Raw genomic sequence first — 27008 nt, forward strand, 5'->3', positions numbered from 1 at the left:
GAGAAAACATTATTTTACCTGGATTATTGAAAATGAAATTGTACTCACAGAAAGGAATTTATTTAATATAGCGCAGTCGTTTATCAGCTTTTCTGAATTCGTACACTACGCTTTTCTGAAATCGTACACTACTGATGCCTACGTTACAATGATGTATCATACGCCATTTTTTCGGAATCCGCTTTTTTATACTTGTATTATTAGATTATTTTTACGTAATTTTATAGTCACTTAGCTACACATGAATCAGTTTAACATATCGACCTTTTCATACTTTATACAACTATAACTAACCAAAAGGTCATGAAAAAAATTGTACAATTATGATTAAAAGTAAATGGGAAAATCTAGGTACTTTTTTAAACCTTAATAATTTAAATCCACGGCTGCATAGATTTATTCCTTTTTTTTTTTTAGATTTCTTATTTTTTAGATAAAAGATACATTCTATTGGAGCATCTCCGTACATTCTATTAAGATACAGTTTCATACAATTCTAGTCTTTGGCCTTTATATGGACTCACGGATATGAGATATCTAATGGTGGGTTCCTGATGCGGAGTAAACATTCCAACACCTTGGAACCCCGACGTCCATAGGGCCTCCGAGCTTTACGCTCCACTCATTGCAACCTCCGCATTCCTTATTATCTATCCTCTGCTTTATTCTTATCCTCATTATTTATTTGTTCCGTAGAGATACCCTCTCTCCCTTCGACCGTTGAGTGTTTTCTTATGTTAAATATACTAAATAAATAAATATACTACGACAATACACACATCGCCATCTAGTCCCAAAGTAAGCGTAGCTTGTGTTATGGGTACTAAAATAACTTGAATGAATAATATACATAAATACTTATAATATATAGATAAACAAGACACTGAAAAACATTTATGTTCATCACACAAATATTGTCCAGTTGTGGGAATCGAACCCACGGCCTTTGACTCAGAAAGCAGGGTCGCTGCCCACTGCACCAATCGGCCGTCAAAAGATGGCATTTGGCTTATACTTTCTAGTATAGTACTTTTCTCGTGAACAATTTATAAAAGTGTATTCATTATATTATTTACAAATACTTAGTCTTAACTAGGTGTATAGATGGAGTACCGATTTTTTCAAGGCTTCAATATAATACTCTTCATCTGGATATTCTTTCAATTTCTCCTCATTTGGGACGTAAGAAAATCCATCGAAATGTGTAAACTCTCTAGCCAGTGAATCCTCTAAATGCTGTATGCGAAATGGCACATAGACTACCTTTAGATTTTCTGAAAAGAAATCGTATTATTCATACCTACTTGGTATAGATAAAACTAATAATATACAGAACGCGCGATCTAAGACTGTCAGGAACTAAATTAATTGAGAATTAATGCATCGATGTTTTGCTGTCAGTAATTCAAGAAATACATTGGTGTCAATTCTGTTTATTTATTTAGCAACGCACCCCGTTAAGACATTACAGTTGCACAATTCGTCTACCCGGGGCTATTGAAAGAAAGTAACAACAAGTAATAATTACAACAAATGAAATTAAATTAAAACAAAAATAAGCTATATAAAATTAAGAATTAAAAAAAAAAACAATAATAATTACAATAACCAAAAATTCAAAAATAATAAAAAAAAACAAAACATTCAAACTTAGTTAGTTAATTATAATCTTAGATTACCTACTGTTTTATACAACTAACTAGACCAAATATTTTCAGGCCAAAGTAGGGCTATCCTTTTCAAAATTCTGCCTGTAGAAAAGGATAGCCCTACTTTAGAACTGTTCATTGATTTGTTTAGATGTGTGCATTTTTATCGTAATAATTGACGGTCCAAGCAGATGGCCTATCTGGCAAAGTGAAAAACCATCGCCTTTAAAAAAGCAACATTTCGCAGGGCATGCAACGAAGACATCCAGTAGGTTTTAAGCCACATGGGGCTGGAATTGTGTACAGTAAGTAGAAATGACACAAGTGTCTCCATGAGCCAACTTCACGCCGGCAAAATATCGTGCAATAAGCAATATTAGTAATTAACATAGAGATTTACCCCCTATGTCAATAATCTACTTTTATCACATTATCGGGAGCCATAACCGTTCCCGAATAAATACTTCTAAGTAATAAATAATTTATTGTTCTCGCTTCACGGGCTCTGGCGATTAAAAGAAATGTCGTCATACATCAAAGCGAGACAGCAACATTCAAGCCACGCGAGTGAGAGGGACATCTTACAATTAGGACAATTACATCATCATTATTATCGACCAATTATTTATCGGTATACTATAGGGCACGGGCCTGCACTCAAGTTAAGAAGGGTAAAGGGCGTAGTCAACCGCGCTGCTAAATTTGAATAAGTAGACTTTGCACGCCCGCGCCATTGAGAACATAATGGAAAACTCTCGGGCATGCAGGTATCCGCGAGATGTTTTTTTTTTCACCGTTAAAGCAAGCATATAATTCATTGCTGCTCTCGTTGATTCCTTAAATCGCACATAACTCTTAAAAGTTGAAAGGTTCTGGGAATCTAACTAGATCGAAAGAGATGCTTAATTCTCATCCCTTAGGCTATCACCGCTTCTAAAATTACTGCAAGTTATACTTACCCTGTGCAACAAATCTCTCTGACTGATCACCAGCTATAACGCAATAGAACGGTTGTTCTTTCACTCGAAGATCGTCTATACCATGTATCAACAAGTGGGTGCCGTCCGCTTCCCATCCACGAATTACACATATGTAATTGTATATATTGTGATAACATACCATGCCTACTGCGAATTTTACTGTTATATTTATATTACGACGTGTCTTCGGAACAATCTGGAAGTTTTTATGACAAAGCATATAGGGTGAGGTTTAAATAAGTAGCCTGACTTATGGCGCGGAGTTGGCATAGACACAGGAAATAATGTCTAGGTAAAAAAAACGAAGAAAAAGATATACAGATCTCTTTTTCTTGGAACAAATTTGAATTAAAGGCTACTTTCAATACTAATCTCTTTGATAAAGTGCATCGGTCACAAATGTACAGAACATTTATATTCATTCTAATTCTGTTTTTAAATATATTTTAAAGAGTTAATCTGACACTCTTTTTGGAACAATTGCCGTCTCGAGGGAAGGTGTTATTGGTATGATTTTTTACGATTATAAACAGGGGTTAATTTTAAAGGAATCTTACGAAAATTTAAATTCTGTATTTGGGGAGTGTGGTCCTGCGTCAGCAAGTTACTTACCTATAGGCTTCGTGAATATAAACGTGTTCGAGAGAACCTATACCAATAACCCTAGAACTTAAACTGAGTGACAACATTTTATTTTTAGCAAACTACAGCATTTTCTTTTTGTTAGAGCGTTCGCCGCAATTTACCTACTCGGAAAGTTAACTCACATAGTAAATAAAAGACTTACTCTCCGGTTAACAACTTCTGATACAGATTCATTTAGTCTTGATAATACTAATATCATTTTCAGGTGTACATATTCCAACTGCAAAAAATAAAACAATTTTTAATACATAATAATGGATAAGTATTGATATGAATTTTTAGCAATATTAGAACCAAGTTATTACTTTAAAAGAAAAAAAAAGTATTAAGTACTTACATATTCCAAATTCAGTGTAGTTTTTATTGCAGGTGTTTGAGCATATTTTACCAAATGTTGAAAGAAGTTTTTGTAAGGGCTGTTCGCATTTTGATTGGTACCGAATATATCCCATAAATGAATAGCATTTTGAGTTTTGCTGAAACGGAAATTTTATCAATTCTTCAAATTATTAATTCACTCCTCGATATTAGGTGACGCCGATTTCAAAGGCAGAAGAGTATAAAATAGTGTGGTCACAGAAGGATCTATCGGACACTTACTAGCTTTTTATTGGGCCTTTCGTTTTCATATATGAAGAGTAAATATACTTTAGTAATGAATCTGGACAATAACTGTAGTTATTCTGGGTGCCATGAGCAAACGGACAACATCGTTTAGGTTTTATATCACCATTGCTAAGTTCTATTGTATAATACTCATTGGGTTTATCACTGCTTTGCCACTCTAGGAACAAGTGATTTGGAAATGCAATTAGTTCACATTTCAGGCCAAACCTTTTTGCCACAGCTTCATAAATTGCACCATATGAAATAAGATTACCATCATTCTCATCAATAACCTGAAAAAAAATATGGCTTCATAAAATTATGTCTTAGGTCACTTATACAGATTCTAATATTTTAATGACAGCATTTTGTATGGATATAGCATGCGTCCTGAACATACGAAAACAAATTGTTTGGCTTTTGAATCTATATTTTCTGTTGTGGATTTATAACAATAGGATGATAATGATTTCATTTGTAATGTTTGATGTACAATACTGTTACAATAAGACTACACATCACTCAGGTCAATTTAATCATCATAACTACAGGGCACGGGTCACATCCTTCAATGAATTCACCACGCTGGCCCAGTGCAAATTGGTGGACTCCACATAACTTTGAGATCATTATGTAGAACTCTCAGGCATGCAGGTTTCCTAATGATGTTTCCCTTCACCATATAAGCAAGTAATATTTTTAATTACTTAAAACGCACGTCACTTAGAAAGATTACAGGTGCATGGTTGGATTCGAACTCGGCCCCGATAGTGAAGTCGAACTCCTACCCTACCTAATATGAATGCAAAGTAAAAAAAAAAAATGATAAAAAAAAGTACACCCAAGTTTTTTGAGTGCTGACAAAGTTTACAAGGTAGCAAGGTAGGGCAAGGTAGTTTTGCACAAATTCAACATTAACTCAAGATAATTATTAAACTTGATAAATAAATATAATTACGTATTGCATTTTTTTAATAGTTGATCTTTTAAATGTAAGAATACTTATAAAAGAAAAGAAAATAAAACCGTGGTACCTTTACAATATCTAAAGTCTTTGAACTATATGCCTCAGATACTTTGCTATTATTATAAACTACTTTTGTTATAGCTTGCAACAATTGTGTTTCAGTGTATTTCTTCCCGTCAGCATGATGGTTTTGCTTCAATTTTGAATGAGACTCTTCTAAAATCTTTTCAACTCTTGTAACAAGTAATTGAATCTGAAATGAACATTGTACCTACTTATAAAGAATATTGTAAAAATCAAAGGTACTTTATTGTGCCAGTTTAAGATAAGGATAACTATAAATCTGAAAAAAAAAAACAACAATCTAATCTTTCAAGTCATTTTAGAGCTCTTGCTAGACACATTCACTTTTAAATATGATGAGAAGAATATAAGATGAATACCTTTTGTTCAACATCTTCATCACTGTAGAGTTTAGTGACATCTATCCATTGTAAAAAGAAGGTTGTAACTAATACAGGTGTCAACTCAATTCGTATATGTTTTTGTAACCATTTCATTGCCAGGTATGTATGAAATAAATAACGAAGAACCAATTTTGCATAATATATAACTGTAAGTGTATACAGTGGTCTGCAATAAATATACAAAGTTAGAAATATTAAAACAAATTTTACAAATTATTAGAACTGTTATAAATTTATTCCCATGCATGATGATGATGATAAATGAACAAAGGCGTATGGCCTTCAGTCTATCTCTCTGTCACCAGGTATCTCATGAAACGTGATAGACATATGAATAATGGTCCCGAACCCTTTGTGTGAGTCTGACTTGCACTTGGCCAGTTTTTTTTTATATTGTATGTATGCATAAAATAATATTCGTAAAGAAATTTCACTTACTTTAAACATTGATTAGTATCGATTTTCGCAGATGCTTTCTTCACAATCTCTTGAAGAATATGTATTGTATAATAGTAGTTGAGATTATTTTCTGTTGCAAAAGAAAAAAAAACTCCCACATCTGTTAATGACACTTCATTCAATCTCCTGAAATTAATTATTAGTAGTTGATTTTTCTTTTTGTTTATTTTTATTATTATCTGCAATCAGTCCTTAGACTATAAACAGATGTGCTGAGTGAGTTTTTGGCAGTTACAGACAATGGAGTAATTGTTCGACCGCCCTTCAATTGTCTAGAACGTCAGCTTGTTTTAGACGTTTCATACATGGAGCTATTAATAGTGAGCTAGCAATACGGTTGGGATGTTTGGCTGGGTGTGTTTTTTACAGAACATCTTGATCTCCTCAAATATCGTTGGCAGTTCGAGATAGTGATGAATCTCGTCATTGCGTGCAAACCAGGGAGCATCAGTGATTACCCTTAGAATTTTGTTTTGGACCCATTGGACGCGCATCATGTTAGACTTACTGCAGGTACCCCACAGGTTGAGTAGGCCAGATGAGTTTAAGCATTGCGCAGTATACAAGCAATTTGTTATTGAGCCCCAGCGCAGACTACCGGCCAAGCAGCCAGCACAAGTTATGGAATCGGGAATTGTTTCAAATCAGACTCTTTTGAGATTGATGTGGTAATTCCAGGTCAAGTGCCGGTCCAGACGGAAGCCCAGGTACTTGACACAAGTAGTTGGAGGTAGTTGACACAACTTCTTATTATGATACATATAAAAATAAGAATAAATGAATATTACAAGTATCTGTAATCACAATCAAACAACAGTAGTCAAGATCAATAGAAAATTAAAATAAGGAAAGATTTGATAATAATCAGAGTTTTATGTTTTCAGTTGGGCTTGCTTATGAACGGTTAATTAAAACTACTGTATATCCTAAATCTATCAGTAAGAGTGAAATATACAGTTAAGGAGTTCAAGGAATGAATGAATAATTGCACTTTTATTGTACACCACATAAACATATAGGAAAATTGTAAATAAAAATTAGGAGTATAGAGTCAATAAAAAAAAAAACCCATTTTAGCTTAACAAATACACAGTGAAAAGTGTAACATAGACTGTTATGAATTTAGTCATTGAGTTATAAGGGTTTTTTTATCTAAATGTAAAAAAATATTTTTAGCAAAGTCCTTTGCGAAGAAACTCTAAAAGTTATCATTTTTTAAATGAGCATTTAAAATATTGTAACTTTTACAGTTAAGAATAAGAATTTGCACAAAAAGATACTGACCGGTTGTATGCCGATGGCATAGATAAAAGCTCCATATGTATTGTTTGTTTGAGTTTGTAAAAGTGGATTATCTCTTTAAGCCAATTTCCACCATTACGTGTGCAAACATGTTTAACCACTGCACTTGGTACTCTAGAAGTTAAGGAGAAAACAACAATTAAACAATCCTATCCTAAAAATATTGATACTGTTTTTTTTTTAATTTGTGTATTAAAGAGTTGAACTATAGGTACTTCAACTCTTTCATTTGCACAATGTTAATATTATAGATTTTAATGACAAACTCCCTAGCGCAAAAGCAAGCGCCAGGAATTTAAGTAAAAGGTCCCGGGTCACGGCAGGGGCAATTTGGGAATATATAATTTCTGAACTTTCTCTGGTCTGGTCTGGTTTTGCGAATAAAGATGCCGTTCAGCCGCAATTCAGTGTTCCAGTACAATGGTATTGATGATGAAGGTATGACTACAATACTCCCTAACAGGTTAGTTTGCTACCATCTTAGACTGCATCATCACTTACCACCAGGTGAGATTGCAGTCAAGGGTTAACATGCAGTGAATAAAAAAAAAAGATAATATTTATTTACCATTACAAGTTATGGAGAATGGTTCTTTAGGGTTGATCACCCAATGAATATGCCAATTTTCAATATTGTGTTAAGGCTAACTTACGTTTTTGAAAACATCCTTTTCCATAAAAGATCATTGTTGAAAACTAATTCGTAAAACTGTTTACATGTAGCGCCGAAATTGATAATGTCTCGAGCTTCATTATTTACCAGTATCAAAGTTATTATTTCGTCAGGTAAATGAAATATAGGTGTACTATGAGGGTTTTCCATTATTGTTTTCCTAACTCGATATTGAAAATTTATACTGCTTCTTTAATTTTTACACTTTAGTAATGCCACAGTATATTTATAAAATTTCTTTCACAAACTTAATAGAGAATGTGAATAAATTTTTTGTCTGAGTTAGAAAATAATACATTTATTCCATATAAAATGGAAAATATTGAAAAGGGAAAGCCCAAATGTCAAAACAGATGAAAAGAGAGCTCTACCACAGAAAAGGAAAAGCTTTTTACCATAGACCATTAACCTTACCTGCAGTATACTATATTGAAATTGGGTCCTGTATCAGTGATTGCAGGTAAAGTCCTCAGCAATAACATTGATACTTTACTTAGTTCTTTTTGTGAGACTAAAAGCAAATTAAAAAAAATTATATCTGTATTTGATCGGTAGAAAACAGGCCCCGTCTATGAGGTCATTTAATGGACTGTGACCAAAGAACAAAGTAGTAATAATAAAGTAAATAAACTGTCTTTGAAAAAACTTGACCAAAACTAAAAATTTACGAATTTTAATTTTTGAAAGTAATATTAGTAGAACTTCTGTTTTAACGGATTTCAGTTAAAGCAGTTTAGTAATTGGGCTTTTATTTAGAAGGACACGAAAAGATACGAAAAAACGAGTGTTACAATTGCAAAATGGACAACAGCAACAAAATAGTTCCGCCGCATTTAAATGCCGAAGTTTACAGAACTGATACATCAGGAACAAGCACTCAACCGTATCTCGACTATATTCGTATTAATACTGGTAAATTTTATTGTAATTTATATCTTTTCGGCAAGTAGCGATTCAAACAAAAAGCAAAAGTAACCTCAAATTTTTTCAGATGGTACAACTACCTAAGGTATCTACCACATTTATTATTTAATGATTGTCTGAAATTGAATAGTTGAAAGTAAATTATCAATCAATCTGTAATCAGGCATTTATGTTATGGACTATTGATGATATTTTTGTCTAAATTCTGTTGTAGATGGAACTTCTCTGATTGGGTGTTCTGAACTAACAGGAAGATATTGGAATGGTGGTGCCAGTATTTGTTCTAAATGGTCTGACAACAAAACTAGGAGGCCGCCAAAAAAAGATATTTATTTAACAAGTGGTTCTGCAGATGGGTGCTTTATTGAAAGATCAAACAAGGTAAGTTTTACAAAATGTGTAAGTTTCATCATCATCTTTTTAATGTTTGACGGCCGATTGGCGCAGTTAGCAGTGACCCTGCTTTCTGAGTCCAAGGCAGTGGGTTCGATTCCCGAAACTGAAAAATGTTTGTGTGATGAGCATAAATGTTTTTCAGTGTCTGGGTGTTTATATGAATATTATAAGTATTTATGTATATTATTCATAAAAATATTCATCAGTCATCTCAGTACCCATAACACAAGCTACGCTTACTTTGGGGCTAAATGGCGATGTGTGCGTTGTCGTAGTATATAAATTATTATTTATTTAATTCAGTTGATTATTAATGTCATGCTGAGCATAGGCGTCTGCTTATAAGAGATATGCTTTAATGGGATAAGTTTGTTATCAGCAAGTTATGAACATATTCTAAAACCAAAGTGTGTTTGGTGTATCTTTTGTTTTAATAATATAAAAAACTGATAAAAACATACATTCATGAAGAAAATTTCTTTTTTGTTGAATATTAATGTTTTTGTATCTATTTTTAAAACCTATTGAACTAAAGAATAACTTGGGGCAGTTTCTATGTCACAAAAACTGTTGTCTGCTTCTATATATCTATATATCTAATGTTATAAGCTTGGCTTCTGTGTGTGTGTGTGTGTCTCTGTCAAAGGAAATGCCTGACAAGTTATGCAAGCTTTTTCTTTATGTTAGCGATAATAAGTAGGACCAACTTTTTAGTTTTACATTTTACATTTACAAGGATAAAGTCATGGCTTTAACATAAAAACTGTATATAAGTACAATAACTAATAATATTTTTCCAATATATACTTTTTTGTGAGCAACAATTTAAACTGTAAAGAACGAAACAACATTCTATTTAACACTCTGTGGAATTATCTTGTGTGGAGCTAGAGAGATTTATTATAGTGTGTGTATACCATCCTTAGGTGATTTTAACCATTGTGTAGATGTAATGGAGGATGTTTCGGAAGCATGTCTGTTTACACAAAAAAATATAGTATGCAGTTTTCACTGTTGATATTTTAGTATAAATTACAACTACTATAAGGTTGATTAACCTATTTAAATCTCAATCATGCTTTTAGGGAACTTAATAGAAAATCAGCAACCTCTGCAACTTGTTCTGATAATATATTTTTCAACTATCAACCTCAATATTTAACAACTTAAGGTCAGAAAATTGTGGCCAACTAATTACTGTTTTGAATAATACAAATAAAATAAAACAAGTTGTAAAGTGCAGGCCGATAACCACAAGCAAAGTTATGTTTCAAAGGTGAAATATCCACCAAAATCTGTGTCTTAAATTTTGACAACTGCAATCCTGACAACCTTTATGGTACGCTTTCCAAAACCATGGAAAAAAAATTCAAATTTAAATTCATAGATTTTAGTAAAAACTTAAAGTTTAGTGATTGGGCTACTGTAGGTATTTACAAAAATAGGGATACATTGTACGAACCGTATGGTGAAAAACAGTATAATCCCACTTCAACCTTTCTCGGACATGTAAAAACTTATTCTAAAATATTTAAGAATGTTTATTTATATGCTCAATCGCTATATATTAAGGGTAAAATTTTGAAATCTGATAACAAAATACGCACTACCTGGGAAGTGGTTAGTATCTGGAATGGAATCTGGAAAGATTAAGTCCCGCGATATGGACTATGAGTTAATTGTTAACAATAATAAAGTACCCTCTGACAGGGAGGTTGCCAGTATGTTCGAAAACTTCTTTCAGAATGTTCCTGTTTTGTTAACAGATTCTGTAAATTCCTCATCTACAGCTGCTCATGTTTAATTTTAAACATATATCTGCATCAGATATTATAAAAAAAAAATGAAAAAGGCAGGTGATCTATGGGGCATGCCTGTGATAGTAACAGGCATAGTAGTAGTGATAGAGGTAAAATCATTGACGTCATTGCTCCATATTTAGCTAGAATTTCAATGAATGTGTTGATATGGGTATTTTTCCAACTCTAATGAAACATGGAAAACTCATTCCTATGTTTAAATCTGGTAATAATAAAGCTGACCTAAATAATTACAGGCCTATTTCAATCTAACCTTCTCTTATTAAGATATTTGAAAAAATCATACTTACCAAATTTGAGAAAATTTTGATGTTAATAACCTTCTTCACCCAGATCAGTATGGCTTTACTTCATGTCGTATCACAACGGATGCGGGTGCTAAACTGATAAAACATGTTTACGGTGCCTGGGAACGTTCACAGAATGCTATTGGTGTATTTTGTGATCTATCCAAAGCATTCGACTGTGTTGAACATAAAACCTTGTTACTTAAACTAAGCCTTTGATTGTCTCTTGCCTCAGTGCCGCATAAAGGACGTAAAGTCGCAGGGTTCTCCTGTCTTAATGGGTGTCCCACAGGGCTCAATTTTGGGTCCCTTTCTATTTTTAGTGTATATAAATGATCTACCACCGCATGTCAGTAACACTTGTGACATTGTACTGTTTACATCACTCATTTTTAAGACTGATAGAAGTAAAGACAACTCTGACAATGTAAACCGGGCTATGTATCATGGGTCTCACCGGTTTACTGCCAATAACTTACTTTTAAATGCTAAAAAAACGAAGTGATAAAAATATAACGGAGAATCTATTAAAATGGAGAGTTATTCTAGGTGTGACATGGATTGTAAGCTTCAGTGGGGTGCCCATATAATTAGCGGGTAAACTTAGCTCAGCTAGCTGCATGCGTACAGTTTACAGACGTTGAAACTGCTAGGCTTGTCTATTTTGCGTATTTTCATAGTGTAATATGGGATCTTGCTATGGGGCAAAGCAGCTGACATAGATACTATATTTATATTTAAAAAAAAGAGCTGTCCGATCAATATACAAACTCAGATCACGCGAATCTCTCCGTGAAAAATTTAAAGAAATAGGTTGACTTACAGTAGCTTCGTATTATATTTATAACAATTTAAACAAAATATTAATCTACATAAAATAAAAATGGATATAAACAATCGACTTTTATTTAAAGAAATAGGTTGACTTACAGTAGCTTCGTATTATATTTATAACAATTTAAACAAAATATTAATCTACATAAAATAAAAATGGATATAAACAATCGACTTTCTAGAAACGGTCATAAATTAGTGATATCAGCATATCGTCTTAGGAAAGTACAAAAACCTTTGTGGGGCTGAGTATGTGGATACATGTTGATTGTACTTATATATATATATATATATATATATATATATATAGTTCGACTGCGCGCGATACGACAGTACTCGGCGCGTCTCTGCTTGTGAAACGCGGTTTATCAATTATACATGTGAGTCGCATTAACATCTTTTAATTGGAGTACTCCCAGTGACACCCTAAGGAAATACAGGGCACCACAACAAATGGTGACCCCGACGTGATATCGACGTGGTTTGCTTTTATAAGATGATACCGAAAGTAATATTAGATTTACCATTACATAAGTTTAAAGAATGTATAAAAACAAATCAAATACATCGAGATTACTATACTATTGATGAATTTCTTAATGACAAGGTTGTCTGGAAGCTAGCTGCTCTCCGCTTTCATCTTGCACAAGATAAAACAAAGATTGTTAAATTGTAAAACCATGTCGGAAAAGAGTAACTGCTGAGTTTCTTGCTGGCTTCTTTTCGGTAGAATCTGCCTTCCGAACCGGTGGAAGAGTCACTACAAACAGACATACTTGACGTTTCAAGAGTGCTTATGTTAGGCATACTTGAAATAAATGAATTTTGAATTTATCCATCAAAGTCTTGAAGTCTGGGGTTCTACTCTATTGTTTTTGCTTAGAAATGTATTATGTACAAAACCAATTATTGCTAATTAAGCATACAATATTATGATTATAAACTTAAACTAAGTTCAATTTTGCAAAGGTATTGCTTGGTGATGATAATGGTGCTTTGAGCATATGGACTTGCAATGCTGATGATGCTTGGGATCAATGGAATGAAGATATGTCAGTTGCTGAACATGATGGTGGTGTGATGGCAATGGACTGTTTGACTCCTGGTAATGAGTATGTCACTGTTGGTGCTGATGGAAACATTAAGGTAAATATTTCTTAACCGGTGCCATTAAAGAATGTATTCAAGCTTAAAGTATGATATACATATTATTAAATTCAAGTATTTTTTTGCAGGTATGGGATATTTCTGATTTAATATGTGCACGTAATTATATTGCAGCTCATAGTAAATCAATTTATGGGGTTTCAGTAAGGCCACAGTCTGGCTCAAGCTTTGCAACTGGCTCCTTAGATTATTACGCATCATTATGGGATGGAAATGTTGAAAAACCAGTTTTAGGTAATTATTTGTATGACTTATGTCTATGTAATCTTCAATTCCTTTCAGTTTTATAGAAATAAGGAGGATTGAATATTTTGACTTATATACTTAGACTTATACTTGCCTGCAATTTTAAAAGACAGAGTTTTTGAAAAAGTTTGATTTCCAATGTATAAGTTATTGAGGTATTAATAAAAATGGCAGAAAGTAGGTGAGCCGGGCTCCATTCTAAAATAAACGAACTCCTTTAACGCTAGTTGAATTTAATAGCATATCTTAGATATAGTATTCCACAAAATCATAATCATCATTGTTATTAAATAATATTATTTTATAGATCTAACCAGAAATGACTGTGGCATTCGTTGTTTACAATGGTTGGATGAATATCATCTCTTCTTTGGTGACGAAGCTGGAGCCTTGAGTCTCATTGATATTAGAAATCCTGAAAATGTGACAAAACTCACTGAATTCCCGGCAGCGATCCATAAAATTTGTGTTCAACCCGAGTAAGTGATTTTCTTTTTGTCTTTATTCTCAGAATTATTATTATATATTATACCAGAAATTTCTATAAAAAATACCTAGTAAATGTGTAGGAAGTTCAAGGTACTGTATCATGGTGATGAAACATTTCGTAACATTGGCATTATCAAAATTAAGCTTAATTTGCTGTACTCCGCGAAAAGCAAAGCAAAAATCTGTGTGGAGTAATTTATAATTTCTTCAATCCTTATACGCCACACCAAACAGATCTTCGGCAATGTACACTCTACGCACGTTTCGCTCCGAAACAGGAGCATCCTCAGGAGATGTAGACTTACGATGAATAATTGTTAAGTAAAGTTGTTATTGTAAAGTCTATTGTCGTGATGCATTAACTAATTGCGCGGTCGAGGCACGCGGCCAACAAATAGTAAATATAATAAATAGAATTCTGATTTATATTTTAAACTAAATTGTGATTGATTGGTTTCAGATGCGATCGAGTTTCTGTGTGCTGCGATAACAAAATATTATCAGTGTTTGAGTTCCATGATGATTGTAAATTGAATTTGATTTACGAAAACAGTAATTTACACAGTAATTATATAAGAGGAATGGCTTGGGATGTGGACGACAAAAATGTTTTACACACAGTAGGGTGGGATGGCGAAACAAAGATCCACAAAATAAGTACATAAAATGATGACTAAATATATAATCTGTTAAAGGTTTAAATACACAAAGTTTAAACTAAAATGATACGTTTTCCGGGCCTTAATTTCTATGGGCAAAAGTGTTAAAATAATAGTACGCTGCCCGTTAAGTTATGTTTTGTATATAACATTTTTTTATCATTTAAAATAAACTAATGCTAAATAAATAATATTTTAAATGATTATGGGAATTTAATTAAAAATCCTTTGTCACAGAACTCGATGAAAAAATATAAAGATTACTAGCGAACCCGGCCGACGTAAAGAAGCCACTGGGTCCTATTTTGTTTTCAAAACATTTAGGAACCCATTAAAATATACAACACAATATTTCATCTAAATCGGTATATATCCGTTTTTAACATGAGAAACACAGGTAAAGTTGAATGCAATTGATCGCTAAATAGATGCTTTCAGTTTTTGCAGTGCGTAACCCCTTTGTGTTAATAACAGCTGATTTTTTGACAACTTTGTACTATCTTAGTAGTTATAGAGTTTTTGTGTCAGAGCATGTCCGGCGGAGTACTACCGCTATAATTATTTCCGCCGCCAAAACAACATTGCTGCGTTCCGAAGGATGCCGGTGAAATTACAGGCATACGAACCATACCTTCGAATAAGGCTGACGGACAAAGGGCGGACGTTGCACGAAGTGTTTCTCCAATGCCCTGCGAGTGTTGCTCTATTCATAGACCGTGGTTTTCATCACACCTACTTACAACGTGTAAATGAAAACCGAAATATTACTTCTGAGACTTATATGTGAAACCGAGAACCTAATAGTTTTTGAATAAACCACTGCCATACTTTTTAATGAAATAAATCAGATACAGCCCTAACATCACATGCAAAATAAAAACCATGTGACTACTGTCACTTGTTAGGTACGCGTCGCGTAGCGTAGGTACTATGCGCGTGTCGGTCTTTTATCTTCAATAAGGTTGTCATGAGTAAACACTTAGAATGTTTTGAATTCGTTTGTATGGATAAAATAATATGATTCTTTTGATTCAATGTTTTAACAGGGTGATTCCTTTTATAATATACTTATGCATCCTTTAATATTATTTCGTGGTTCTGTTACACGTTGTATAGGTCAGGGGTCAGGGATAACCTACTTGCCCCTTCTATTATAATTACTATAGAAAAAAAGTTTTTAGTTAAGATCTTAAGTATCAACGAAACCAACAAATGATGTTTAGGAAAATGATCAAAATAATATCTAAATGCTCATAAAGTTGTTTATTGATAAAATATTATAATTTATAATAACATGATCAGCTACGGCATGCTCGGAGTCAACGCGGGGCGGGGGATGTGGCGCGGCGTTCGGGAGACGCTCCGGGGGTAGAGCCGCGCCGTCCGTGGTTGGGGCTCTTCAGCCGCACCATCGTATCCAGGTGACGGAACCTGGACAAAGCCAGAAAGTCTCTTAAGGAGTGCAGTTTTTTATATTACATTACATACTTATATTTATAGTACACTACAAGTTAGCCCTTGACTGCAATCTCAACTGGTACACTAAGTGATGATGCAGTCAAATTAAGGGAGTATGGCAGTTATATTTAACTCATACCTACCCTAATCGGTTTTTACGCGACATCGTACCGGAACGCTAAATCGCTTAGCGGCACGTCTTTGTAGGTGAGGTGGTAACTGGCCCCGGCCGAAGCCACCGACCAGATCAGAGCAAATTAGGTATTGATAAATTCAAGGTCCGTCAATTATTATTATAAAACAATAATAAAAATGTATAGCTTTGTAGAATGTAGAAGGTACGAGCACCTGTTTCTGAGTTGATTCGGGTCGAAGTCTGCCTCGTAGTCTCTATTCTCAAATTTTTTAAGGATTTTTACCAATGAGTATATATACATATATATTTTAAACTTCAATTGGTGCACCAACCCGTTCCTTCGTTTTTCCTAACGTCAAACGTTGTCTGAAAGAGACGCTTTAGTGATAAGACCGCCTTTGCACGCTCTATTTTCTATTCTTAGTTTCTTCTGTATATGTGTTTACTTTGTATAAAATGTGTGTGCAATAAAGATTTCAAACAAACAAACAAAAAGCTGCGAGTGAGTATCTACCTATAATTGGTACATAAAGGTATTATTTCACCATTAAAGGCTGCTTCGGGCCGCTTTATGTTCTAGCTATCTACCTACGTAGTAGGGTTGGGTATGCATTTGTGTTTGTAAAATATTATAAAATATTTTACGTCGGGATAATTACCTGAGTGGCAAATCATTAGCTTCGTTATCAACGCTTTGGAAGAAGAAAGCAAGCGGCCAGCTGATCCAAGATGATTGTTTCCTGAAAAAAAATCAAATATAAAGCATATAATAAAATAATGAACTCTTATATTATACCTACTTAAACGTTCATATTAACACTGAACTTTTAGAGAGTTGAGACAGTAGTTCGCGTTCGTTTCGGGCTGATGAAAGGTAGGTATAAGTTTCATGACCTGATTTTTTTTGTATTTAATCATTTATGCTGAATTAAAGATTCTTATTTGTTACTTTTTTCCCCATTTTTTGACGGTCGATTGGCGCAGTGGGGAGCGACCCTGCTTTCTGGGTTTAAGGCCGTGGGTTCGATTCCCACAACTGGAAAAATGTTTGTGTGATGAACATGAATGTTTTTCAGTGTATGGGTGTATTTGAGTATTTATGTATATTATTCATTAAAATATTGATCAGTCATCTTCTTCTTTTTTTGCTTTGTTGGCTTTTAGGTGTGTGGCGATGTGTGTATTTTCGTAGTATATTTATTTATTAATTACCTAAGCCTATTTAAATGTGCAGACTGCAGTAGGTACAATTACTGATTGCATGCAGATTTGCTGGTTGCCCATTGAAGAATTGAACTTGACTTTGTCTCAGAAAGTCTTAAGCCACCCTCGTATTCAACATGTACGAAACCCGTAATTTAGTAGTAGGGTAAGTACACTTCACTCATTGGATACGTAACCCCTGTGTAAAAAAGTTAAGCTAAAAAGAAAGCACTTTTCGCCTATCTCTTTCTCTTCGCCTCGGAGAAGTGGACCTTGCCAGAGATTGAGAAAAAAATATACGCTCTGAAAATCTAGTGCTGGAGGAAAATGATGCAAGTGACCTGGAAGATGTCCTCACAAATCTTCCTCAGTCTAAGCAATTATCCTTATTTTCTTTGGTCAGACGTAAAGACGTGTTCATAGTAGTTTAAGGAAAAGTCGAGGATACTAGGGCGAAAGGTTAAGCGATTTAGCGTTCCGGTACGGTGTAAAAACCAATAAAGGGGTATGGGTTTAATATAACTAAAACAAAAAACGTTTGGGTTTACTTACGGAGTTGAAGGAACAAGTTGAATCGAGTCGGTGTCGGAAGGTGTGTCTGGTGTGGCGGGTGCGGGCTGCGGTGGCGTGCCCGGGCTGGTGGGTACGGGCGGCGGGGTCTTGTTGATAGCGGGGTTGTAGATCTTCGGGTCGCTCACCATGCGCACGAAGAAGGAACGCTTGTGTGCCAAAGCTGCGCGGTGCTTGCGAGCACGCTCCTCGTTTAAGTCCTGTGTTATTCCAAAATTATTATAGCCCGATATCACCAATCCGCACTGGGCCAACGTGTTGAACTATTAACTACGGCCATATTGTTAAATCGTAAGGCGACTTTGACTTAACTTTAGGGGGGCCGATTTCGAATCCCAGCACGCACCTCTAACTTTTCTAAGTTATGTGCGTTTGTAAGCCATTAAAATATCAAACTATCGAAAACATCGTGAGGAAACCTGCATACCTGAGAGTTCACCCTAATGTTCTCAAAGGTGTGTGAATTCCACCGATCCGCACTGGCGTAGCGTGGTGGACTACGGCCTTAACCCCTTCTCATTGTGGGAGAAGACCCGTGCCCTGTAGTGGGCCGGGTTGATCTGATGATATCACTAAACCGTATCACGAAGCAGAGATAGCCCGAGGGACCGAGTTCGATCACCGGCATGCACCTCTAGCTTTCCTCAGTACCCAATATTAATTAATTAATTTAAGCAATTAAAATATCTCTGCTTTAACGGTGCAGGAAAACACCGTTAGGAAACCTGCATTACTGAGAGTTCTTCAAATGCGTGTGAAGTCTACCAAAGACTCGGCTAGACTCTGCTAATTATCACCATTATTAAACTACCTCGGGTTTAATAAACTTGGCAATATTGCTTTTTTTAACTTATCATTGCCGGAGCAAGCAGCCCTGCTTTCATCTCTCACAAGATTGGCGTTTCAAATTAGGTAGGTAAATATAAAGTAGGCTTATTTGAATTTTGAATGTTTGACTGGATGGCACACAATAGGTATATACCTACCTACCTCTCTGTGCACCTACACACTAGTTGCCGGTGGCGGGTATGCACATGGGATGCAGATAATATATAATGAAGAAAACCTCCATATGGGTATGGGTTATAAAATACTTAAGGATAGGTGTTGTAAGAGTTGTATAAAACCTAGCCTTAAAGTATTTATGACTCGTACTGGAGATTTTCTTAATTTTATGTCATCTACATACCCTGTAAATACCCTCGATATGCATGCCACTGCAGTAGTTGCATTAGAATGCCATACTGTGCGATGTATGTGTATTTGTGAGTGTGACATCGTAGCACTCTAACGGGTGGATTGTTTTCATTGTTTCTTTACATTAACTACTTGTGAATCTTTTATGCCTAGAATTCATGTGTTTTGCGGCTACAGTCCACAAGCGATCAGTGGCAATCGTTGACATAAATGAATATAATAACTTTGTCCGATTTTGATGCAATGCGAAAAACAACGCCGGTAGGTTATCTCTATAGGTATAGGATAGACATGTATATTAAATTTTTATATTCTATTAATTGGCTGTTATTTTGCTCACCCTTTCCTTGTCTGGGCCTTCGATTAATTCCGTTGCGAAGTCTATTATGATGTCCCAAGCAATTTCTGAAAAACAAAATTGTTATTAAGTACAATTAAAAAAGATATGCATTAAGTATAATGTGGGTAAAATGCTATAATTACCAATATCTTCCCGGGTAGCTTGTTGGCTTACAACGCAGAAACGGATCACAAATTGGTCACGCACTGAGGCTGGGACCATGTGAAGTTTACCAGAAGCATTTATGTTTGTCAGCAATTTCTTGTTCAGGTCATCGACCTGCTGGGGTGTTTCCTCAGGACCTCCGATAAGACGAAAGCACACTAATCCCAACTAAAATAAATCGCAAGTATTCATTGTTATTTCCTAAACTTAACAAAAACTAAAACTATTTAAATACAATTTTGTAAGCAAGTACCTACCTTCACTTGATTGCAAACTTCAAATCTCTCGTCCTTTTTGACGAGCTTTTCGAAATATTTAGCCAGTTCGCAGTGTCTTCTCACATACTTCTGCAAGCCACTGATACCGTAACTCCTCAGCATAAACCACAGCTTGAGAGAGCGAAAGCGGCGGCTGAGCGGTATTCCCCAGTGGCGGTAGTCAATAGCAGTGTGATCATAACAGTGCTGTAAGTACAGAGGATCCACAACCAGAGCAGAAGTAAGTAGATATCGATTGGTTACCCACAGCAGGGAACAGTCAAACGCCGTAAGCATCAGTTTATTCGGATTAGTATTGAAGGAGTCTGCATATTCAATCCCAGCTAGATGGCATTTATGTTCGGGACAGAGAAATGCGTTGCCGGCGTATGCTGCGTCCACATGTAACCACACGCATGGAAACTTTCTCGCAATGGGGCCTATCTCGGGCAAATTGTCAAAAGAACAGCACGATGTTGTACCCAATGTAGTTGATACAAAGAACGGCACCAGTCCAGCTTCTTCATCTTCTTCCATGGCCTTGGATAAACAGATTAATGAGACATTTAGTGTGCGGAGATTTGTTTAACTTAAATATTGGATAATCTTACCACTATAGACTGTATAGGACCTTTATGTTACTACAAATTATGATAAGTGAGTTAAGATTGTGGATTTATAAAAATATACAATTTAAACGCTTACTAAAATAGTTTCATTGACACAAAAATTCATATCCCACGTAGCATAAATCACAGGTAAGTTAGGTGAATAAAGGCAGGCAAGAGCGAAACGAAGGTTCCTTTGTATATTTCAGAAGTAGATCTGAATTCAAAGATATATGTGCTATGATTGAATACCTATTATTTAAAATTTCTAAGCACATAGTTTGAATATGAATCGTCATCCATTATATGAAGGGGGTCCAATGATTAAATTTTCAATATTCCCGAGACAGAAAGTGGCGCACAATGCGGCGTATTGCCACTCGGCTCGCCACGTATTTCCGGCATCCGCCGTTTCATTAAACGCCCGCCGCCGAAGGCGCGCGGAACCTTGATATGATGCGATGCGGCCCACCTCTTCAATTACCGCCCGATTATTATTTGAATCTCATCGTGGCATACCGACTTAATTATCGCATTATCATCTTAAGTTACTAGAGCTATACCATCCCATAATATAAATGCGAAATTGTCTGTTTCTTTGTTGTTTTAGCGGTTTGATATAGATTTATGAACATATTCGGCTCAATCACTGGATTGAGCCGAAATATTAATATCTACTAATGTTCGGTACAGTTACCAATCTGGATGTAATTTTTCCATTATATAACTTGCATAATATACCTACATGTGCAAATATTATTAGCCTGGTGTATTAAATGGTCCCGGCGCTACTTATTTATCCAAAGACTTGAGTGATGAAATAAAGAATTAAAATTTTCAGTATGGAAAGAGATTGTAATAACGTGGATTTTTATAACTTTGCTACTAAGAAACTAGCAGATTTCAAGTATTAATTTCAGTTTTCCAATTAGATTTGCCCGTGAATTCGGGGTTTATTTTCATCCCCAAAGAGGAAGAAGTTAATTCTTTCAAACGTGAGTAGTAAAAAGATAGAAATAATACTAATTGTGTTATCTTACCATAGTTTGTTTTCCCAGGAATGAAATATAAGTATACATACGTACAATAACTACTTATAATCCTAATAGTCTTAATACATTTCAATAAGGTAAATCAATTAGTAGGTATTTAATGCTAACCTAAAAAAAATCATAAGATAGGTATGTCTGTATGTCTCGATTTAGGCTAAGGTAAGATAGCCCTTCACTTACTTCTTTGAGAGTTTGGCCTCTTAAGCATCCATTTTCATCTGGTTGTAAGATGCGGAGTTTAACGAAGCTGATCATAGCAGCCTTTTCGACGCCAGAGTGAGCCTCTTTTGAACAATATGCGATTAGCTTGGAGAGCAACAGACCCTCATCGACGGTGGGGAATTGATGCTTCAATCGTTTGATACCGGCGGCCCTTGCCGCTAACATCGATACGAGGACACACTCGCTCGCCGATCCCTGCGATTAAGTACATTATTTTTAAACTAAATAAACGTGGAATAATGTCGGAATAGCTGTTAAATAAGTGTCTTACATTTGAAGGGTGCATTCAGTTTAAGTATGACAAAACCCCCCGTTTTTTTTTACATTCTTCCAAAACGGTCGCTAAGTGGCACATCTTTGTTCATTGGTTGGTAAATCAAACGCGGGGCGTTCTACTTGGAAAACCACTGCGCCCGGGAAGTTTTGCTACAGTTTATCGTTCCTCTTGTTTTTCAGAAGCAACAAAAATATGTGAGAAATAAAGATGACCCGATCTTAAATTTTTTTTTTGTCTTCGTTATTCGACCTTTTTTTGAAGTCACGTCTTTCCCTCCTGAAGTTGTGACGCTCTGGCAGACGGACAGCATTCCATTTAATTTAAAATAAACTCTTAACACTATTAAATATTATGTTTATTGATTTAAAAAGTCCTTAAAGTGGATCTCTATAGAATTTGGTTTATCAGTTAGTCTGTGGTATAACAATAAATCATGTTATAAGTATCAAATTTTAATATTAAGAAACCTCATCAAAACTTACCTGAATGACACCACCGCCTTTACTGCCTTCTTCAAGTGCTAAAAATGCAGGTGGTAGACCTATGGCTTTTCCTGTAATCATTTTTAATAAAGCATAGAATACATTTTTATTTTATTTATTTATTTTTATTCAATTAGTGCGGTTAACGCCAACTGCACTAATTAAATACACAGGAAATTATTTTATGCAATATAAACGAGAACAAAAGAAAGAAAAATTACATAAAGCTGACACAGACTATAATAGTCACAGTGAGGTGACTCTTATGCCAGAGTGCGAAGCAGATTGACAGATTGGAATATCTACCCAAGAACCTGTTCTTACCCCGATGACAGTTAATTAATTACGGACCTCATCAGTGTCCCACTGTTAGGCGCTAAGCTCTAAATCTTTCTCACCAAAGGAAAGAGGGAGTAATAGCCTTCATCCTCTGTATACTGCTTCAATGCGGCTTGATAAACTTAAAGGATTATTATCCGAAGTTCTAATAACCGGAATCTACGAGGCACGGAGTTAAAAGAACGCCGGGCAAAGTATCCAGTAACTGAATATGATTTTTTTGCCCGATCAGGGAACCTGGGACATCCGCTATTTCCTATCTCATTTCCACCCGACAACAAAATATATATATGCAAATAAAAGCAGTTTTCATTATATTATTTTAAAATAATAGTCATTTTATTAACAAGGCGAATAAATTTCCATGACCATCAATTTTTTGAAAATGTCTAAAGTACCTTCTTGTATTGAATAATTATCGTCTGCGGACAATAATTAAAACCTTTCGTACCCGAATTTCTATGCAAATAAATACAAATATATATATATATATACCTGGGACATCCGCTATTTCCTATCTCATTTCCACCCGACAACAAAATATTAGTGCAAATAAAAGCAGTTTTCATTATATTATTTTAAAATAATAGTAATTTTATTAACAAGGCGAATAAATTTCCATGACCATCAATTTTTTGAAAATGTCTAATGTACCTTCTTGTATTGAATAATTATCGTCTGCGGACAATAATTAAAACCTTTCGTACCCGAATTTCTATGCAAATAAATACAAATATATATATATATATATGCAGGTATAAATTCAGTGGAGTAGGCTTTACCACAGAATATCTTTTGACAAGACAAAAGGTTCAATCCGTTTGTAAATGAAAATGTATCTTGATAACATAACTTATCTAACCGAACAAAGAACCCGTTATGAGGGTTCAAAGATGATGGAATGTTAAAAGGTTCCTTTTGAACCTACATCGTATATCGTATTATACGAAAATACGCAAAAAAGACCGATAGGTATACCTATTGCAATGTAATGTAATTTTATAATTGTACGCAAATTAATATAAATATTTTCTACGATATTATATAATTTACTTGAAATTTTAAAATATATCAACACCCTATTAAAGAAAAATGAAAAAAAATGCTAAATTTCATTAATAAATATATATTAATGTGCTCAAGGACCTGGCTCCCTTAAAAATTTGTTTTTTTCAAATCGGACTGGAAGTTCCTTTGGCAAGTTCAAACAGAAAAACAACTTTTCAGCTTTAATATAAAGTATAAGATACCTACCTAAGTTTAATGGGTATTAACTTAAACACTAAATAACTCGTCAGTTAACAAACTTAAAATTGATTAAGCGTATAACTATCGAACGTCTGATAATAACAATTACAGTATAATATGCAACTCACCCATCCAATCCAACATAATTATTTCCAATTCTGTGCAGGCTGGACTTGCTGCCTGCAATTAGCCATGACATTATAAATTCGATAGGACATCTGTGTGTTACCTGTGTTCGGCTTAACTAGTGATCGGTGGATTATGATGAAAGGCCCAGAAATAGCTTGTATACCAGATGATGATGGATTCATAAAACTTCCTATCCCGAAAAAAATATCACGGCTCGACAGCTAAACTGATCTTGTCGTTTTGATTGCAAGATAGGTAGTGATAATTTAAACTGACACAATGTGATATTAAAAGAAGTCTAATAGATATAGTACCTTCAAAGATTCATTGTTTATTAAATGTTATCACGAACCCAATAAATAAATGGCACCCATCGTGGGGCTGCAATTGTATACGCTAAAAGTTCTACTACCTTTCCTTTACAAGTTGTTTCAAACTTGTAGGATTGTCGGTACAATCAATACTTTATAAGTTATTTAAAACTGCGATTGCCAGGACAATCAATAAGGTTGCATGTCTTGAAGACGACTTAGAAACACAATACCTAGTACTACTATAGAAACATAGGAGTAATAAGTATACTTAAAATAAGGTGGAAAATTTTATAAAGCATTTATACACTTTTCATTTTAATTAAAGGTTTTTTGAGGAATTCAAAAATATTAGTTATTAAAACATGTGAAACACGAAACAAATAAATTAAATAATATAAGATTTATATTATATTGCACTTGTTTTAATACGTAACTAGATAAATGTGTGAATCACTCAAAAAAAAGTACTAGGAGTATTTTTATAAAACAAATCCTACATTATTTGTTTAACGACTTTAAAATAAGTGGAGGTTCGAAATTGGATTAGATGTATTTTTTGTGTGCATGTTATGTTACTTCCTCAATTCTCCTCCCCTTGTGAACTGATTCTAATGATTATTTCTTTAATGAGTAAAGTATATCTATCTAAATTATGGAAAAATGGGGTATGATTAGTTATTATTAATTTAACAAAAAAATTCAAAGAACTCGTATTGTCAAATCTTTTTCTGCCTTTTTGTAAATTTTCGAGCTAACCATGATTTTTAGTAAAAACTGAAATAATCATACTCTATTGTAGATGTGAGTATTGTTTAAAAGAGACTATTTACCCAGGAAAACCCGATGCACCCGATGCCCGCTGAAAGCATATCTCCAAGAATAGAAGGGTATCCATTCCCCGCTGGAAAATATGCGTGGAACCTTGGATGCTGCCAATGTGTTACACCGGGCATGATCTTGTTTTCCACGTCGCTCATAACGTCATCCCAGGGTTCGGGGTGTACCGGAGCTTCAGCTGGTAGAGCAGTGCGTAGGTATCCTGGCTCTACAGACGGAGTCACACGCCGAGTCTTCAAAGTATTCATGTACGTACAAATATAATCCACCATTTCTTTACCCCGTACACGAAACTCTTCGACGTCCATCGTCCTGGTTTACACTTAGCGGTGTTAGTTGTAGGAGCGACGCTGTACAAATGAAAGTTGGAGTAAGAGGCCAGCTAGTGGTGTTAACGGCGCGATGTTCTCTGGCCGACTCGACCACCAAACGGCAGCACTTCTTGGTCGAGAGGACGACGGCGCGCGGGGAGCGGTCGCCTCGGTAAGGGTACGGTTTTCAGAATGGGGACGCAAGGCATAAGCGTTTTAAGATTACGGAAAATTAAAGTAGAATACGTAATTGCAAGTCCAGTATATTACTTACATTTAGCAAGTTGGAGTTCGTACGTCGCGCATACCTTGCCACCTTACACCAGTACCTACCTAACAACGATCACGGAAGTACTAGCCATATCTATAGTTATAGTAAATATGTGACAGTTCTAATTCTGTATATTAAAGATTTTTTTTTAATTTTAGAGGTCAATCAATATTATCGTTTTTTGTCTGTCGGTATCTTAGCCGCGCATCATGCCTTAACTACTTAAATGATTCTAATTAAACTTAACATGATTTTAGTCTATATACACGAAGTAGATAGAATACTGGGTACTCAATTTCAGTATTTTATCCCGACACAGCATAGAAACATGCTGTCTTGGGAGACGTTTTGAAAGTTTTTTAACGACTTTACACCTTAACTCCGTAAAATGTGAATCGATTTAATTTATAATTTTTGCACTGGAAAGGTTGTATCCTACTTTGCTTATATGCACTACATACTTTGTATGCATTTTGGAAACGTCAAGTCAGTCTGTTTGTGTGACCTTATCACCGTTTCGGAAAGCAGATTCTACCAAGAACCCGACAAGAAACTCAGCACATTGCTTTTTCAATCATTTTTCAATCCGGTGTGAGATGAAAACGGAACGGCCTGGTTCGTTAAGCAGGCTTGTAGTGACGCTTATCCAAAGCGATCGACTAATATTTGGTCGTGGTGCTTTGTTTTTCAGTGTACTGTCGAACGCTGTCTTTACTATTTGTAGGTACTTATGCGACTCATATACTCGTAGTTCAAATACCATTATTTTCTTACAAATAGCTTTCACACCTCGATAAAATAACGATACTTAATAGAAAAAGTTTAAGTACCTATTTACCTTTGTTTATCTATAAATTAAATTTGAAAATAGAAATAAAATTTTAAAAAAAGCATTTTGTTTAGGCTGCCCGCCCAAAGCTTAATACGAGGCGCGAGACGTCTCCGCCCACCCTCTCTGCCCACTTCATTGAGTCAGCTATTTGTCGTGCTACGATATGCAACTTTTCACGATCATTTCTTAA

The 27008-nt window shown here is 34.9% G+C and overlaps 3 protein-coding genes across 5 annotated transcripts; 1 reads left to right on the forward strand and 2 right to left on the reverse strand.

Annotated features, from left to right (window-relative positions):
- Positions 1-931: 931 nt before the first annotated feature.
- Positions 932-7980, reverse strand: LOC120624658 (F-box only protein 21-like). The gene is made up of 10 exons (XM_039891327.1): positions 7729-7980; positions 7058-7189; positions 5753-5899; positions 5291-5480; positions 4915-5100; positions 3875-4173; positions 3612-3750; positions 3417-3494; positions 2609-2825; positions 932-1274 (listed from the first exon to the last, which is right to left on the reverse strand). Exons 1-10 carry the CDS (start codon positions 7896-7898, stop codon positions 1093-1095), a joined length of 1740 nt encoding a protein of 579 aa, XP_039747261.1. The 5' UTR covers positions 7899-7980; the 3' UTR covers positions 932-1092.
- A 235-nt stretch (positions 7981-8215) lies between these two features.
- Positions 8216-14764, forward strand: LOC120624703 (methylosome protein 50-like). Of its 3 annotated transcripts, none has more exons than XM_039891381.1 (7): positions 8216-8369; positions 8472-8660; positions 8887-9053; positions 12979-13155; positions 13245-13410; positions 13730-13901; positions 14372-14764. In XM_039891381.1, the coding sequence occupies exons 2-7, from the start codon at positions 8549-8551 to the stop codon at positions 14574-14576; spliced, it is 999 nt and encodes a 332-aa protein (XP_039747315.1). In that variant the 5' UTR covers positions 8216-8369; positions 8472-8548; the 3' UTR covers positions 14577-14764. The 3 variants fall into 3 exon arrangements, with proteins under 3 accessions (XP_039747315.1, XP_039747316.1, XP_039747314.1); XM_039891382.1 differs by having other exon boundaries at positions 8505-8660; XM_039891380.1 differs by lacking the exon at positions 8216-8369 and having other exon boundaries at positions 8378-8660.
- A 1125-nt stretch (positions 14765-15889) lies between these two features.
- On the reverse strand, positions 15890-25788 carry LOC120624294 (aromatic-L-amino-acid decarboxylase). Its single transcript, XM_039890755.1, has 10 exons — positions 25398-25788; positions 24253-24304; positions 22538-22608; positions 21737-21973; positions 19897-20436; positions 19618-19807; positions 19475-19539; positions 17920-18137; positions 16824-16904; positions 15890-16001 (listed from the first exon to the last, which is right to left on the reverse strand). The coding sequence occupies exons 1-10, from the start codon at positions 25710-25712 to the stop codon at positions 15890-15892; spliced, it is 1881 nt and encodes a 626-aa protein (XP_039746689.1). The 5' UTR covers positions 25713-25788.
- Between the last annotated feature and the right edge of the window lie 1220 nt (positions 25789-27008).

Source organism: Pararge aegeria, chromosome 6, assembly GCF_905163445.1.
Source record: "Pararge aegeria chromosome 6, ilParAegt1.1, whole genome shotgun sequence".
Taxonomy (NCBI): Eukaryota; Metazoa; Arthropoda; class Insecta; order Lepidoptera; family Nymphalidae; genus Pararge; species Pararge aegeria.